This window comes from Diceros bicornis, chromosome 2, assembly GCF_020826845.1.
Source record: "Diceros bicornis minor isolate mBicDic1 chromosome 2, mDicBic1.mat.cur, whole genome shotgun sequence".
NCBI lineage: Eukaryota > Metazoa > Chordata > Mammalia > Perissodactyla > Rhinocerotidae > Diceros > Diceros bicornis.
The window spans coordinates 53,054,653-53,070,656 of NC_080741.1; the positions used below are offsets into that span (position 1 = coordinate 53,054,653).

The following is a 16,004-nucleotide window of genomic DNA, read 5'->3' on the forward strand; positions in this document are numbered from 1 at the left end:
GGAGTTCTGATTCTTCCTACTTTCCAAGTGAGGAAACTGAGGCTCAGAGAGGTCAAATCCTTTGCTAAGGGCACACAGCCAGGAAAAGGTGGAGAGAGGACACTGACCCAGACCTGTCTGACTACCACCCCCAAAGGGGACTCCATTTGTCTGGCTGCGGGTAGTAGGGAAGGCACTGCTGGATGGGGGGGTCTCAATGCTTACATGGAGGCAGGCCACAGGGCCTGAGCACTAGCCTCCCACTGTCCCCTGCCAGAGCGAGTGGCGCTACCTCCTGTCCGGGGGCTCCATCCAGGTCATGACAGAGAATCCTGCAATGGACTGGCTGTCAGACCGGGCCTGGCGAGATATTCTGGCACTTTCGAACCTGCCAGCCTTCTCCTCCTTTGCCCTTGACTTTGTGAAGCACCTCTCAGAATTCCGGGCCATCTTCGACAGCCTTGAGCCCCACCGGTGAGCTGGGCCCCAGGGAATGGCAGGGTGGACACATGGAGGGGGTGAGACCCCAGGAACAGGTCTGCCCAGGAACCTTCTCTGAGGGGACACCCAGGTTTGCCTTGCAGCTGTGGCCACGTCTCTTCCATGCCCCCAGCTATGTACCCCCCGAACATGCCCCTCTCCCCTGCCACCCAGCTAGCATAGTCCCTGCGGCCAGTGCCCTCCCACAGGTCAGCTCTCAGGGAGATGTGGGCATTGTTGCAGGGAGCCCTTGCCTGGCATTTGGGACCAGTCCCTGGACCAGTTCCAGAAGCTGCTGGTCCTCCGCTGCCTGCGCGGGGACAAGGTTACCAATGCCATGCAGGACTTCGTGGCCACCAACCTGGAGCCACGCTTCATTGAGCCCCAGGCAAGTGCTGCCAGCCAGTGCCCGGACTAATCCCCACCCTGTGTCCCAGGGGCCTGGCTGCACCTGGACAGACCACTTTGCAGTCTTGGTCAGGCTGGGACTCCTAGCCCCCACACAAAGGCTCTGGGAGGTTCCAGGCCCCAACATAAAACCCCCCTGGGACCTCTCTGGGGGCCCCAGGATCCCCTTCCCTTGCCCTGATCCCCGCCCCTGAGGAGTGGCACTAGCATCTTTCCCTGCCCTGTAGACAGCCAACCTGTCAGTGGTGTTCAAAGACTCCAACTCCATCACGCCTCTCATCTTTGTGCTGTCACCTGGCACTGACCCCGCTGCCGACCTCTACAAGTTTGCTGAAGAGATGAAGTTCTCCAAGAAGCTCTCTGCCATTTCCCTGGGCCAGGGACAGGTAAGGGCAGGATGGGGAGTGGGAAGGGGGCTGGGGGGCTAAGGGGCTGGGCCAGCTGGTCCCCCAGCTCAGCACTCCCACCCCACAGGGCCCTCGGGCGGAAGCCATGATGCGCAGCTCCATGGAGAGGGGCAAGTGGGTCTTCTTCCAGAACTGCCACCTGGCACCGAGCTGGATGCCAGCCCTAGAGCGCCTCATCGAGCACATCAATCCCGACAAGGTGCGCTTCCCTGCCCGCCACAAACCCATCGGGCCTCCTCTGCTGAGGGAGCACTAATACGGCCATCCAGGACTGATGAGGCTAAATGCAGTCATCCCGCAGAGCACTCAGCCCAACCCCAGGCACATAACGGGTACTCAGGAACTGACAGGGACAGGCATTGACTAGATTCATCTTCCCCCGAGTTACTGTTACCAGTGGTGATGTGACTTGCCCAAGGCCACCCAGCACAGACTGGTAACCCTGGGACTTGCTGAAGCCCATATTCTTAACCAGTGGTCCATGCAGCCTGGCCTGGCCCACCCCAGGCCCAGCCATCCAGGAGTCAGGCTGAGGGTGGCTCAGGGTCCCTGGGGAGGAGGGAGCCTGGTGTTGGGGCAGCTACCAGGTATGGGTCTCAATGCTCACATGGAGCGTGGCTACCAGGTGCACCGGGACTTCCGCCTGTGGCTCACTAGCCTGCCCAGCAACAAGTTCCCAGTGTCCATCCTGCAGAATGGCTCTAAGATGACCATTGAGCCACCGCGGGGCGTCAAGGCCAACCTGCTCAAGTCCTACAGCAGCCTCAACGATGACTTCCTCAACTCTTGTCACAAGGTGAGGCACATTTGGCACGTGCCCCACCCTACCTGCCCCACCCCCACCCCTGCCTCTCATTGCGCTGTGTCCCACCTCCCACAGGTGATGGAGTTCAAGTCCCTGCTGCTGTCTCTGTGCCTGTTCCATGGGAATGTGCTGGAGCGCCGTAAGTTTGGGCCCCTGGGCTTCAACATCCCCTATGAGTTCACAGACGGGGACCTGCGCATCTGCATCAGCCAGCTCAAGATGTTCCTGGACGAGTATGGTGACATCCCCTACAAGGTGGGCCAGGGACAGCCTGGGGGCAGGGGGCTGGGTGCTTGTGGGGCCCTCACACACCCACCTTGTAGGTCCTCAAGTACACAGCAGGGGAGATCAACTATGGGGGCCGTGTCACCGATGACTGGGACCGCCGCTGTGTCATGAACATCCTGGAGGACTTCTACAGCCCCGAGGTGCTCTTCCCTGAGCACAGCTACAGCGCCTCGGGCATCTACCACCAGTTACAACCTACCTACAACCTCAGCGTGAGCACACCCCCCAGGGCTGTGCAGGAGCAGTTGACAGGCTGGGGTTCTGGAGTGCCATGAACACCTGGGTGTTGGGCAAGAGGAGACGGGGCCCTGCCCTCCAGTAGCTCCTTTTCATTGGTTAATCCATCCCTCAAAGACAGCCACGGTGAGGGAGGCAGACCCAGTTCCTGTGCCCTGGAGCTCGGGCTAGATGGGGAGAGGTGAACTCCTGGCTCTCAGCCACTGCCTGAGCGTTAATTCCTCAGTTGAGGCAGGGGTGAGGTGGAAACCCGACCCAGACCACGCAGTCAGAGGGGACTCCCTAGGGAAATGATGCTTCAGGTAAGATGTATGAGGTGCTGTCAGGGACTGAGTTGGGCATTCCAGAATGTGGGTCATCAGTGTAAATGGCCTGGGAGCAGGGAGTGTGACAGGTTTGAGCAGCTGAACGAAGGAGCATGGAGCTGGATGGCAGTGAGAAGAGGGCTGGCAGGGAAGCCGAGACCACCCACACAGCGCCTCAGAGGCCACAGAGTCCCAAGTTCAGGGGGACGTGTAAGGGATACCACAAGGGGTGATGAGTAGGGGATGTGCTCAATTGGAGGGCCACCCCACAGGCTGGGGGTAGAGCAAGGCAGGGGCTTCAGTTGTGGTCCTCCTACCCCACAGGGCTACCTCTCCTACATCAAGGGCCTCCCACTCAACGACATGCCTGAGCTTTTTGGCCTGCACGACAATGCCAACATCACCTTCGCCCAGAATGAGACTTACGCCCTGCTCAGCACTATCGTCCAGCTGCAACCCAAATCGTCCTCTGTGGGCAGCCAGGGCCGAGAGGAGGTGGGTGGCAGCAGGGGGAAGGGGCCCAAGGGTTGGGCAGGACCAGTCTCACCCGCCAGCCTGCCTGCTCCCCTTTGGGAAGGAACTCGGTGCATGTGGAATCTTGCAAGGGTTAAGGGGGGCCGGTCCTGACCCCTAGTGTCCCTTTGCCCCCACAGATAGTGGAAGACATGGCCCAGAACATTCTGCTCCAGGTGCCTGAGCCCATCAACTTGCAGAATGTGATGACCAAGTACCCTGTGCTGTATGAAGAGTCAATGAACACCGTGCTAGTACAGGAGGTCATTCGGTAATCCCACCACCACCCCCAGCCCTGAGTCAGCAGGCCACTGAGCTGTAGAGAAATGTCAGCAAGAACTACTGTGGGCCAGATGCCACACACCCAAGGCTATAAGTCCATCCTCTAACTCAGCCACATTTTTATTATTCTCACTTTACAGATGAGTAAACCAAGGCCCAAAAAGGTTAAGTGACCTGTCTAAGGTCACACATTTGCTAAGGGCCAGAGCTGGGCTTGGTACCCAGGCTGCCCAACCCAGCTCTGTGCTCTTAGCCCCGACGTTCTGCCATTATTTTTTGGTCTGTGGCCTACAACAGGGGAGTGTAGATACTGCCACACAGCCCTGGACCACTGCCTGCTTCCTTGCCACTGGCTCCACAGGTACAACCGGCTGCTGCAGGTGATCACACAGACGCTGCGAGACCTGCTCAAGGCACTCAAGGGGCTGGTGGTGATGTCCTCGCAGCTGGAGCTGATGGCTGCCAGCTTGTACAACAACACTGTGCCTGAGCTCTGGAATGCCAAGGCCTACCCATCGCTCAAGCCACTGTCCTCATGGGTCATGGACCTGCTGCAGCGCCTGGACTTCCTGCAGGCCTGGATCCAAGGGGGTATCCCAGCTGTCTTCTGGATCAGTGGCTTCTTCTTCCCCCAGGCTTTCCTGACAGGCACCCTGCAGAACTTTGCCCGCAAGTCTGTCATCTCCATCGACACCATCTCCTTCGATTTTAAGGTCTGGACACAGCCAGGGCCAGGTCAGGTGACAGTCTGGGGGACGGCCTAGGCAGGAGGGGCACCGAAGCCACAGCTGGCTGGCAGAGTCAGGGGATCCCTGAGCAGGGGTGGAGGGGCAGGGAGAGCCAGGCCAGAAGAGGCCATGAGCCCCAGGAAAATCCATAGGAGCAGGGCACAGACTGCAGGCTACCAGCTAAAATGGCAGGTGAGTGATGGGCAGGCAGGTAGAGCTTTCAGGAGAGTTTGTGCTTCCTGACCCAACTCCTAACCCACATTCTGGGTGTTTATATGTGTTGGGGCACGTGTGTGTGCCCACTACAGGTAATGCACCAGTCAGTATCGGAGCTCAAGAAAAGGCCCCAAGAGGGGTGCTACATCCATGGACTGTTCCTGGAAGGTGCCCGCTGGGACTCGGTGGCCTTCCAGCTAGCCGAGTCTCGTGCCAAGGAGCTCTACACGGAGATGGCTGTTATCTGGCTCCTGCCGATGCCCAACCGGAAGATCCAGGACCAGGACTTCTACCTGTGCCCCATCTACAAGACGCTGACTCGTGCTGGTATGGGGCCCAGGGTGGGCAGTCTATACCACAGGTGAGGGCCTAGGACTGGGCCAGCCCAGGCCAGTTAGGCTGACCCAGGTTAGCTGAACAGGAGGGCCGACAGAGGTCAGCCAGCACTCCTGAGACCGACTGGGCCCGCAGCAGGCAGAGTAATGCCCGGAGCCTGGGCTGTCTGTGGGGAGTGGCCCCTGAGCCCAGCATCCTCTTTCCTCCCTCAGCAGACCCACCTTGGGTCCTGGGACCCAGGGCCTGCCAATCTTGGCTCAGAGCGGGTAACTAAGGCCTGGAGAGGGGGGATGGGCCTGAGCTGGGTCCAGTGGGGAATAAGAAGTAGCATCAACTCTCCCACTCCCATCCTCAGTCATCAGTGCAATAATCCTGGGCAAGCCTGAGCCTTGGCCAGACCCACTCACCAGGCAGGCTTCCTCTTGGGTCAGGGCCTCCTCCTTGTCCCCAACTCAGTCTGCCAAGTCCATTGCCTTTACTCTATTCCTACCCTGTCCCTGCTCTAGTTGTGGCAGACAACTCAAACCTCCCTGCTTTTTGCCTGTTCCAGGAACACTCTCAACCACAGGCCACTCCACCAACTACATCATTGCTGTGGAGATCCCCACCGACCAGCCCCAGCGACACTGGATAAAGCGTGGTGTGGCCCTCATCTGTGCCCTGGACTACTAGACTCAGAGGGGCTAGGGCCATTAAAGTTGAGTTTTCTAAGCAGTCCACCTGAGCTTTAGCTGCTTACATCAGGCCCCCTCTGTAGGACTCACTGCCAGGGAAACGGTGGGGGTGAGAGGCTGCAGCAGCCTCAAGAGAGAATGTGGTTAACGGGGTGAAGAGTGGCAGATGTGGCAGCTTTGACCTGCCGGACCTGTCCAAATGCAACAAGGGAAGAGAGGTGAACTCTCCAAGGTCCCAGGGCCCCTCCAGGGACAGTGTACCAGGCAGGACTACAGGCAGCCCTGCTTCCTGAATCCAGAGCCCCAGCACCTCTCTGGGTTGCAAAGCCATCAGATCTGATGAAAGCCATGGCATGGCCCTCTCTTCCCAAAGCACACCTTGCACGCAACTCTCCAGGTTCCACAGTGCACCCGAAGCCCCTCCTCAGTTCGGGTCCTAAATCCCAGGCTGGGATCCCAAGAATCTGTCCCAAAGGCTGGATGCCCAACAATGCACTTTTCACCTCTGATCACACAGCCTTGGGCCCAGGTCTGGTTAGGTCCTCACAAACCTCAGACCAGCAACCACAGGGGGGTTCATTTGTTAGGAGTTTTATTCATTCATTGATCCAATATTTACAGGGGCTGGAAGGATCAGGCTGTGCTCAGTGCAGAGAGGCAGCTGCTATGCCTGCCAGCCATCCCGTTTGCCCCTCTAACCCCCAGTCACTATGTACAGATAAGGGAACTGCTTGGATCACCTTCAAAGCCATCTGGCAGAGGCCATGGGGCTACATTTAGGGCCCGAGCTCCAGAGGCAGTGCTGGGTCCATAACCCCTTGGCATCAGGCCCTCTGGGAACACAGGGGCTCCAACTGGTTGTCTTGGTCCTGCTGTCCCCCACACCCTGAGTGCCTTGCAGAGGCTGAGGAAGCTGGTGTGGCAGGGAGAGCTGAGTGGTGCCAGCTTCCTGCAAACAACCCTGTCTCTGCTGTCTCTAAGAGGAGGGGAAACATGGTAATACTGAGGAGCTGAGCAGAGGCTCCTCTGAGCCCCAGGCTCCAGGGACAGAGCCCAAGAGCCCAAGGCAGGCCCACTGCCAGGGCCATAACACTAAAGGCAAAGAGCCCCAGAGCCTTGCCACAGAGCGTAGTCTTGACAAGCCTGGCTGGAGCCATGAAGGGAGTTTACAGGCCACCAAACAGCTCAAACACTTCTCTCTGCTCAGGCCATGGGACCCCAGCAGGCTGCTCATCCCACCCCCACTGGGACACCCCACTCCCAATCCAGCCCAGCAGCCAGGTCCCTGAGTTTGGAGCTCTCCCAGGAGGAATGAAGAGTAGACCTGGCTTCTTCACAACAGGGACAACTGAAGGCTGGGGCTAGAGCAGCAGGGCCCCAGGCCCACCCAGGCCCCAGCTGTGACCCTGCAGTCGTAACCCCAGCATCAAGCAGGGACCTGGGCCCACCAGGATGACAGCTGTTAGGAGAGAACGCAGAGTCAGGAAGGCGGCTATGTCAACACAGTGGTGGCAAGGTGGGTTAGAGCCCAGAAAAATAGACGTTCTCTGTAGGCAAAATATATATTTCTGCTGCCCAGGCAGAAAGGCCAGGTCCTGCTACTCCACAGCCGGCTGTGGAGGAAGCTGCAGCACCTCGCTGTCCCCCAGCTCCAGCTCCTGAGCACTAGGGGGCTGACCTGCCCTGCCAGGCCCCGTGGCACAATGCAGGGAATTCTGGCCTGGCTCCCATTCCCAGGGTTTAGGCTCTCTGGCTGGAACTATTCAGTAATACTGGGAAGAGGGAGAGTGGGGCAGGGAAGGGGCCCTCGTGAGGGCCATGCGGCAAGAGCAGGCTGCAGAGTCAGGGTCAGCAGTCTTCACTGGCGCTTGGCCTTGTAGGGACGCGAGCGTTTCCGCCGATCAGGCTTCCGCTGCTTGTGGAGCCGGCCAATGCTGACCCCTTGGCGCCGCCGCACGGAGATGTTCTGCTCCACCAGGTTGGCCAGCATGCCTGTGGCGAGGCAGAGGCCCTTGAGCAGGTGGTTGGATGCCTAGCAGCCACCCGCTCAATTGGCGACAGCCTCAGGCCAGAAGCTGAGGCTCTCATGGCCCTCCGTGAGCCCCATAGTCTGCTCAAGCTCCAGGAGATGCCTGACACAGGGGGAAGCCAAGGGACACAGCCAGTGGCAGGGCATACCATGTAAGACACAGCAGTGAGTCCCCTCACCTTCCTGAGCCAGCATGGAGATAAAGGTGCAGATGAACTCATCGTAGTTGTGGGTCCTTCTCTGGTCATCAATCTGTGGGAGAGAAGGATGAGGGCACTGCAGCCCATCTCCCCAGAGCAGCCACCAGCTGACCTCGGGAGGCAGCACCTCTGAGAAGACAGTCAGGGGCAGAGGACCATCTGGAGAGATGACACACCTTGAACTTCTTCCTCTTCTCTACCTCCTCCTTAAGGCAGGCCTCATAGTTTGCAATCTCAGCCTCCACACACTTCAGCAGTGCCAGCAGCTCCTGCCAAAACCCAGCATTACACCATGGTGGGGAGCTTGCCAGTGCCAAAGCCCCACTACCAGGTGGCAGCCAGTGGCAAGGATAAGCAGCTAGAGTCCATGGAGACTACCAAAGCCCTTCCACTACCAGAAAGCTTCCTGGCGCCTGGCTTCAGCCACCAACCTTCACATCAAAATTATAATCAAGAACCCAGCACCTAGGCAGCAGCAACCCAGGCCCTTCCCTCTGCCAGGATTAGAAGAGAAAGCCACAGAGGGGCACACCTTGGGTGAGTACTTCTCCCCGCTCAAGGGCTCACCGGGCCTGACCAGCCCAGGCTTCTCTCTGCCGTCCACAGTTTCCACCACCTCTTTATCCTCTGGGCTGCCGGACCCCTGGCTTGGTCTGATGGAGGGCGAGGAACCCTTCCCACCCTCTGGGAAAAGAAGGCATGAGAAGACCCATCAGAATGCAGGACACTTGGTGATCACTTGGCACCTCCCTCCTTCCTCCTCAGTACACCAAGTGGCCAGTGAGCCAGGCCAAGGCCCACCTGTCAGTGCCAGGGGACTCAGCACACCATCGTCAGCCAGGTGCAGCAGACCTGTGCTGATAACAGGACCCAGGTCGCGTACAGCACGATTGTAGCGTATGCAGTCAACACGCAACAGGCTGTCATCCTCTCCAAAAAGCACCTTGGAGATGTGGGAGGTGACAGGGCTGGAGGGCCGTGTCGGGTTGGCCGAGCGGATGGGTGAACGCAGCGGCGAGTTGAAAGCACTGCCAATCTCGGAGGCTGTGTCTGTGCTCTCGTTGCTGGGGGTGGGCGAAGGCTGCGAGTGCATGGGCATCGCCACAGCCGGACTCCCGGCCCCGCTGCTTGTCTTGATGGACAGAGGAATTGAGAGGTCTTTCTGGGACTCTTTGAGCTTCTCAGCCAAGACATTGATAGTGTTGGGCTGCAGCACTGACAGCTGCACGTCTCCGGAGCCGCTCAATGGCCCTGGCTTCCCTGGCCCCTTTCGCTTGTACCTGTGGGGCCCAAGGAGAGGTGAGCCAAGGGAATGGGCCAGGTGACCACACCCAGCAGTGCCCAGATTGGCGTGAACACATCCTAGCCTCCAGGGACTGACCCTGCAGCTCCTCACACTCGGTCCAGCAGCCTGACTAGCCATGCCAGGCCTGGCACGCTATGCTCTGACAGCTGCAGCCAGGTGTTCTCAAAGGACACCTTCTCTATTCTAGCCGCCTCACTTCTGGTCTTTTGCCAATGCCGTGTCTTCCAGCAAAGCTACCCCCTACCCCGTCTCTTCCATCATCCTGCTTCATCCAATCCTTCAAGGCCTAGCTGAAAGGCCACCTCCCAACAGGACATGCCTTGATGTCTAGTTAAATGTGCTCAGCCCTCCCCTAAGCCTTCCAAAAACTTCGTGGGACCTGGAGTCAGACCCTTCATGCCAGCCTCCCCCAGGCCCTGCACTCAGCAGGTGCTCAGCATTATCTGCTGAAAGGCATTCTCAGACACAGGCTGGATAGTTAAGATAGGATCTGCAGCACTCAGAACCTCCAGTCTTACAGAGCTGGGGCTGACCTGATGGCAGAGTTGGTGTTCTGCACATCGTCGTCCTCGTCATCCTCATAGTCGTCCTCATCATCTGAGTACTGCTGGGGTGGGCGGACTGGAACTCGACTGCGGCCCACACCTGCTGCCAGGTCTTCCTCCTCCTGAGGCAGAGACCCAGGGCAACCATGACCAGAGGCCAGTGAGCCCAGGATGGGCACAGCACTCACAGGCAGAAAGAAAGCCAACAATGGCTCTCCAGGTCCAGTCCACTGAACTCTTCCAGGTGCCCTGGAGCCCACCCTTGGCTCCTGGGGAGGCTGCTGCCCACACTACCACACTACCTGCCTATGCAGTGCTTCTAAGAGAAACAGAGTGCCCTGAAACATGTGTCTTTATTTTGCCAGTAGAACCAAACAGAGTTGTGCCAAGGAATATGCTCTAAACATTTAGCCCCACAGCCATGTGACTGAATTTAAAGTCAGAAGAGCTCTGCCTCCCTAAGCCCCTGCCATTGGTGGTGGCGGGGGCGGTAGGGGGGGAGGCGGCAGTGCTTCTGAATATCTGACAGAGGAACCTGGCCACCTAGGCCCAGGTAGAGGTTGAACGCCAAGGAACCACCAGAGAAAACTGCCTGTTGCAGTCTCTCAAGAGAATCCTGGAGGGAATTGTGCAAGGGCACTCCCAGCTTACCTGCATAGGGGACTTGGCATAGTTGTGATTATCCAGAAAGGCCGGCAGCCGCTGGACAATGGGAGTAGGATTGGGGGGAACCCCATTGAGGCTGCTCCCTGGAGGCTTCACCACCAGCTTGGGTTTGCTGGGAGGGCTGTGGGTCGGGGCTTGTGGGCACGACCCAGCCACCTCCTCCACACCATCTGAGAGGGAAAGGAGCACAAGAAGGACCTTCAGCCAGATCCTCAAGAAAAGCTGTTCCCAGCCCCGTCTCCACAGTCCTGTGACACAGCACTGATCCCCCTCCCTTCCCAGAGAAGGACAGCTGAGCCAGCTGGTGGGATGGGAGTCAGCAAGCTCTAAGTCACAGGCCCACAGCAAGAAAAGAGAAGGACAAGAAGGAAAAAGAGAGGGAAGCAGAAAGAAAAAAACCTCTAGAGAAAACCAGAAAGGGAATATACATTTGAGAGAAGCCTCAGGGGCCTATGGTAAGGGCAGCCTTTTACAGGTCCCTTTCTTTAGGAAAGGACTGCTCTCCCTCCATGTTCCGAGGGGAGAGGGCTGCAGGACCCAGCTGCAGGCCTCCTGTGGGAGCCTCTGAACCACTGCCCAAGTGCCTCCATAGAAAAAGATGCTCTGCTTGGGCCTCCCAGGTCAAGCTATGAGGGAGTGGCTCTGAGGTCATGAGAGGCCCCAAGACCTCCAGTACCTGTGTGGGTGCTCTCAGAGGCCGCTGGGGCCCTGCCTGCCTCCAGCGCCAGGGGGGATTTGCCACTGGCTGGTTTGGACTCCTCAGGCAGCTGTGACTCTTGAGACTTGTGAGTCTGAATCAGCTCTGGCTGCGTTACCCTAATCAGCTGAAAACAGAATCCAAGACTCAGAGGAGTAAAGGCAGACCTCAACCTCCACCTTGAACAGCTACTCACTGACAGGGAAATACAACAGCCAAACCTCCTCTTAGAAGCTATTCTCCCTCCCCACCCCAAGTCCCACCTTTCCCACAAGGGGAAAAAAGGAAAGGAGTGGTTAGTTGAAGCCCAGATCCACATTAGTGATTTGGGAATCAGAAATAGGTGCCCCAGTATGGGGACGGAGGGGATGGCTGGGCAGGGACCAAGCAGGAGGGGTACCCACCTGCTGCAAGGCTTCCAGTACTGTCTGACGGTTCACCTTCAGCATGTGCAGCCTGGCCTCATACTTGATCCTGCGGTCGGGCACCACCGCCATCAGGTTGAAGCGGATGTCATGGTAGGGCTCCCTGCAGTCACAGCCGCAGCCGTGAGAGCAGCTCCCGCCTGGGCCCCGCCATCAGGTTGAGGCAGATATCCTGGCAGGGCTCCCTGAAGTCACACCTGCAGCCACAGGTACAGGCCCCACCCCAACAGGCGGGCAGCAGCTGGCCATGCATGCCAGGCACCAGAGCTGGTGCCTTCCAACAAGCTGTGTGAGGGGCCTGTCAGAACGTGAGCCAGCACACCGCCACCCAGGGCTCCGCCAAGGCCTTCCTCTCCCCAGCCTATCCCGAAGCAGGCTATAGGCAGCCTGGACGGGATATAAGGCAAGGAGCTGGGAGCCCAAGATCGAAGCCTGATCTTGCCCTGTGGCCTTGCACAAGTCCTCTGGCCTTTCTCTGCCTTGGTTCCCTTTTCTGTGTCCCTCCCCATGGGGGCACAGCTCCAGAGTGTAGGGCAGGCACAAGGCCCTTACCCTGCAGTGGCGAGGCCGATACGCTCCATGATGACCCTCCGTGCCTTGTCTGTCCACTCCTCATCATCTCCCCAGGGGCCTAGGGAAGACCAAAATGAAGGGTCAGCAGGTGGGAAGCCCCGAGTTTGGGCAAGCCAGGAGTGGGATGGAGAATGGAGAGCAGGTGAGCCAGGGAGTCAGGGGCTAGTCAAGCAATGCAGCACACGGTGCCATCTGGCCAGAGCCAAATGTCCTCAACACCTACCCCCCCTGCCACTGGGTCCCAAGCACCTGGGGACCCTGAGCCCCAGCTGCCTAGGAGGTAAGCAGAGAAACCCAATGGGCCCCCAGCTCAGAGCGCCTACCATGGTCAATGGGGTAGACTTTCAGCCCATCCAGCTCAAAAAGCCGGCCTGTGATAGGCACATAACTGACAAAGTGGAATGCCTCCATGGTCCGCACTGCACTAAGACCATTCTGCTTCTCGGGGAGGTGGCGTGGCTCAGGCCTGGGGAAGGACACAGTCAGGGCCAGAATGGGACAACCCTTCCTCATCCCCACACCCATCAGCTCCCACAGCTCCCACACACCTGGCATGGCTATTATGTGCCTTGGCCAACTCCGGGGCGTTGCCAATCGCATATCCTTTGCTCTAGAGGGAAGAAAATAAGGCCACATGAGAACAACTTCTCAGGTGGGCCTCTGGGTGGGAAACACAGCTCAAGAGAGCAGGCCTGGAGGCGTTCTAGGAACCTGAATAAGCACAGGTGAACTCTCCTGAAGCGCTAGTCGGGGGATAAGAGAGCTCCGGAGCCCCAGAGATGAGCTCTACTGGCCTTACACAGTAATCAGTGGATACTGGGGAGCAACATGGCCTGATAGAAAAAGTCCTGATAAAGAAAGTCCTAACATTAAGGAATGTTCTTTCCCTCCCTAGGTCTGACAACTGGGCCTAAAACCAATTGCCTTACACAATTAATTAAAGGGTCAAATGTAATGTAAATTATCATTTGAAAAGGAAAAAGCCTCATAGTGCCAAATGCCATGTGGTGGTATTACCAGTGGCTTTGGTCGTCAGATCTGCCCAGCCACCTGTGAGCCAGGATTAAGGCACTGCGGCCTACCTCAGGGCTGAAGCCTTTGGTGAAGTCCTTCATGCGACTCAGGGTGGGCCCCAGGTCCACATTGCTGCAGTTAAGGAGCACGCTCAGCAGGGCATGAGTGGCACAAGAGTTGGGGATCAGCTGTGAAACCAAGAACAATCACCCATACACGGAATCCCTCACCCCAAGCCCATACTCATCAGGAATGGGGACCCAGAGAGGGACAATCATATCTGAAAAACAACCCTCATCAGCTCCCCTCATCTGTGCCCAACATTTGTTCATTCAACTAAATACCCACCAGGTGTCTGGGGACATGGAGAGTGGACTCAGCTCTAAAGATACTCCCTTTTTTAGTGAATGAGAGCTCAGTTCCTTCTGCCAAGGGACTTCTATAACCACCACCTGTGGTATCTGCCTATGTCCTCCTCCTGCCTTCCTACACTTCCACTTCCCAAGCAAAGAAAATGGTAACATCCCACCCTCCAGACAGAACACAGAGCCCAGCAGACCTGGTGGGCAAAGAACATGTTATTCACAATATCGTCATCAATCACTGATGTATCATCCACCAAGGTAGAGACCTTGCGACGGGAGCGGCGCTCTTCGATCCATTTGAATAGGAAGATGAATCCATACACGGGGCTGGGGAAAGTAAGGGGCAGAGCTAGACCAGCCAAGTGGGGGAAGGCAATCAGTATCCCCTTTCTTTCTCCGTCTATTCCCTTGCACTGTGTTATCACTCAGGTGCCCTTCCCGTGATCCCACTTCTCCCTTGGCTTCTTCCCAACACCTTCCAAAGTGGCCTGGAGCCCTCACACCCCAGAAGCCAGCCACAAGCAGCTCAAACATCAGCTTCTGGCTGTGGTCCTCTAGGAATCCACCCAGTGTCCTTATGAAATCTATGGTTCTGGGACAAAGAAGAAAAGCTGGAATTGATGGCCCAGGACAGGGTAGGAACAGAAGGTAAGGCGAAAACAAAAACTCTGATGAGAAATTTAAACACTAATTCTCACTTGTGAATCCCAAGGCCTGGGCCCCAGTGCAGCCGGAGAAGCAAATCAACACCCATATCGGTCCCTCCTTTCTTGGGAAATAAGAGTCGACTTCTCGGTTCAGTCACTAACACTTCTATTCTGCAGGACCACCAAGACAAGACCCTAAGGCCCAGGAGGGGCCTTGTCAGATGCCACACACCAACCAATCAATACAAGACCCTTATGTAGGGATTGTGTAGGCACACAGGCACATTGAAGCAGTAGTTAATAAATTACAGCTGCACAAAAGGCACTGTGTGACCTGGGTCAAGAGAAGGGGCTGGTTTCCTGCTCCGAGAACAAAAAAGGCAGCTGAACTGTATTCCAAAGGATGGTTAGGATCTGTATTGGGGGGAAGAGGCTACTACAAAAAAGGAAGTGCTGGGAAGACTGGGAGAAACAAAAATATCAGCTTGATCAGGAGGGCATCCAAAGGCAAGAGACACTTCCTTACATGAGATTTTACAGGAGATTGGGGTTCCTGATACTACCTCTTCCCCGGCCCCCTCCCTAGCCCCTCGAGGTGTTAAGGGGCGGCCCTGGCGCCAAGCTACTCACCCCTGGCATTTGCTCTGAAGGTCATAGATCTCTTCCACCTGCACCCCTTTGACACCTGCGATCAGGGAAGGAAAAAAGTCGGGGAGGGCCGTCCCTGGCCGTGGAGCGAGGGCGAAGGAATGGGCCCCCACAGACCGGATCCGGCGGGTAGGAGAGGCTCTTACCGAAATCTTCCACCAGGAGGGTGAAGAGGCCTGGCGGGGGCGACAAGAGGTGCGGGTGGTGGTCAGGCAGGCGCGTCCCGGGCCCACCCGGCCTCCCCAGCCCCCGGCCCGCCTGGTCCCCTCCTCACCAGGGTCGCTCTCCAGCTCCAGCCAGCCCTTATTCATCTTCCCGCGGGGCGGCCCCTCAGCGCCATGTCCAGGCCCTCCCAACCCACCGCCGCCCCCGCCGGGAGCCCCCGCCGCCCCCGGGGCCCCTAGCCCCACACACAGACAACGGGCCCCGTGGCGTCACCCGCCCGCGCCGGCAGCACTACGTCACCACGGCGCGACGGCCTCCGCCCCGCCTCTGGGCTCGTCTTCCACGAGTTCGACTCCAGAGGCCGGTGCGCTCGCGCGGGCGGGCGGGGCGACAGGAAGGGGCACGGCAAGAGCCGAGTTGGGCGCTTGTGGCAGGAGAGGAAAGGGCGGAGAGAGAAGGGGCGGTGCCAGATGAAAGGGCGGGGCGGGCGCGCGGCTGTTGGCGTGCGGCCGTTAGCGGTCCCCTTCTGTCAACGGTCAGCGTCGCCTAGGTCTCCGCGGCCCCAGTCTCCCTGCGTCGCAGTCCGCGTGACCCTGCCTCCGTTTGCGCGCTCTCCCCCTTCGTCGGCGCAGTCACCGCGCGGGGCGGCCGCCCGTGAGGTAGCTCCCACGGCTTGTGACAACGAATAAAACTCCGGGACAGCGGCGCCGTCGGCGACAGCTGGGCGGGCGGCCCCGGCCGGGAGCGGCGGCTCGTGCGCTACCGTGAGGAGCGAGCGGCGGAGGCGACCTCCGGCCCGGCCCCGCAGCAGCCGCCCGGCAGGCGCGACATGAGCCTGGTCTGGCATCCGCGGAATGCTCCTTGAGCCCCTTCTCCGGCTGTTACCTTTGGGGGACGGTTGTGGCCTCACCGACACGTATTCTCCAAATAAATCATTGTTTATTCTTGCGGCGGCGGGGCCGAACACGCTTATTTATTTTTAATTTTTCAACCAGCTTTTGCCCGGCACGTATCACAGTGAAGCAACTTGGTAGCCGTTTCAAGGGAGCATCCACTCGGCTAAGGA

General features: G+C 58.2%; 2 protein-coding genes across 11 annotated transcripts in view; one reads left to right on the forward strand and one right to left on the reverse strand.

The window, feature by feature from the left end:
* DNAH1 (dynein axonemal heavy chain 1) overlaps positions 1–5,859 on the forward strand; it is a 73,751-nt gene extending 67,892 nt beyond the window's left edge. For 7 of the 9 annotated variants that reach the window (XM_058560332.1, XM_058560341.1, XM_058560351.1 and 4 more), the window contains 12 exons: positions 257–453; positions 703–851; positions 1,099–1,253; positions 1,342–1,473; positions 1,900–2,070; positions 2,155–2,334; positions 2,403–2,579; positions 3,234–3,404; positions 3,563–3,693; positions 4,066–4,417; positions 4,741–5,009; positions 5,535–5,859. In XM_058560332.1, the coding sequence (XP_058416315.1) occupies positions 257–453; positions 703–851; positions 1,099–1,253; positions 1,342–1,473; positions 1,900–2,070; positions 2,155–2,334; positions 2,403–2,579; positions 3,234–3,404; positions 3,563–3,693; positions 4,066–4,417; positions 4,741–5,009; positions 5,535–5,715 (2,265 nt within the window). In that variant the 3' untranslated portion in view covers positions 5,716–5,859. Of the gene's footprint in view, positions 1–256; positions 852–1,098; positions 1,254–1,341; positions 1,474–1,899; positions 2,071–2,154; positions 2,335–2,402; positions 2,580–3,233; positions 3,405–3,562; positions 3,694–4,065; positions 4,418–4,740; positions 5,010–5,534 lie in introns of those variants that run through there. The other 2 variants (XM_058560394.1, XM_058560389.1) reach the window with 2 other exon arrangements.
* A 374-nt stretch (positions 5,860–6,233) lies between these two features.
* On the reverse strand, positions 6,234–15,169 carry BAP1 (BRCA1 associated protein 1). Of its 2 annotated transcripts, none has more exons than XM_058560405.1 (17): positions 15,048–15,169; positions 14,920–14,949; positions 14,756–14,810; positions 13,673–13,805; positions 13,182–13,301; positions 12,648–12,709; positions 12,423–12,565; positions 12,079–12,157; positions 11,506–11,629; positions 11,081–11,228; positions 10,390–10,574; positions 9,727–9,860; positions 8,689–9,167; positions 8,420–8,571; positions 8,064–8,156; positions 7,837–7,939; positions 6,234–7,650 (listed from the first exon to the last, which is right to left on the reverse strand). In XM_058560405.1, the coding sequence occupies exons 1-17, from the start codon at positions 15,082–15,084 to the stop codon at positions 7,517–7,519; spliced, it is 2,211 nt and encodes a 736-aa protein (XP_058416388.1). In that variant the 5' UTR covers positions 15,085–15,169; the 3' UTR covers positions 6,234–7,516. The 2 variants fall into 2 exon arrangements, with proteins under 2 accessions (XP_058416388.1, XP_058416398.1); XM_058560415.1 differs by having other exon boundaries at positions 7,867–7,939; positions 15,048–15,167.
* Positions 15,170–16,004: the final 835 nt, after the last annotated feature.

Bases quoted from the DNA above. Each gene is read 5' to 3' on its own strand.
- BAP1 (XM_058560405.1), bottom strand. From the start codon at position 15,084: ATGAATAAGGGCTGGCTGGAGCTGGAGAGCGACCCTG. The intron at 12,158-12,422 runs GTAGGCGCTCTG...GGTCTTCCCTAG, and splicing joins AGTCTACCCCATTGACCATG to GCCCCTGGGGAGATGATGAG. The intron at 11,229-11,505 runs GTGGGTACCCCT...TTCTGTTTTCAG, and splicing joins TACTGGAAGCCTTGCAGCAG to CTGATTAGGGTAACGCAGCC.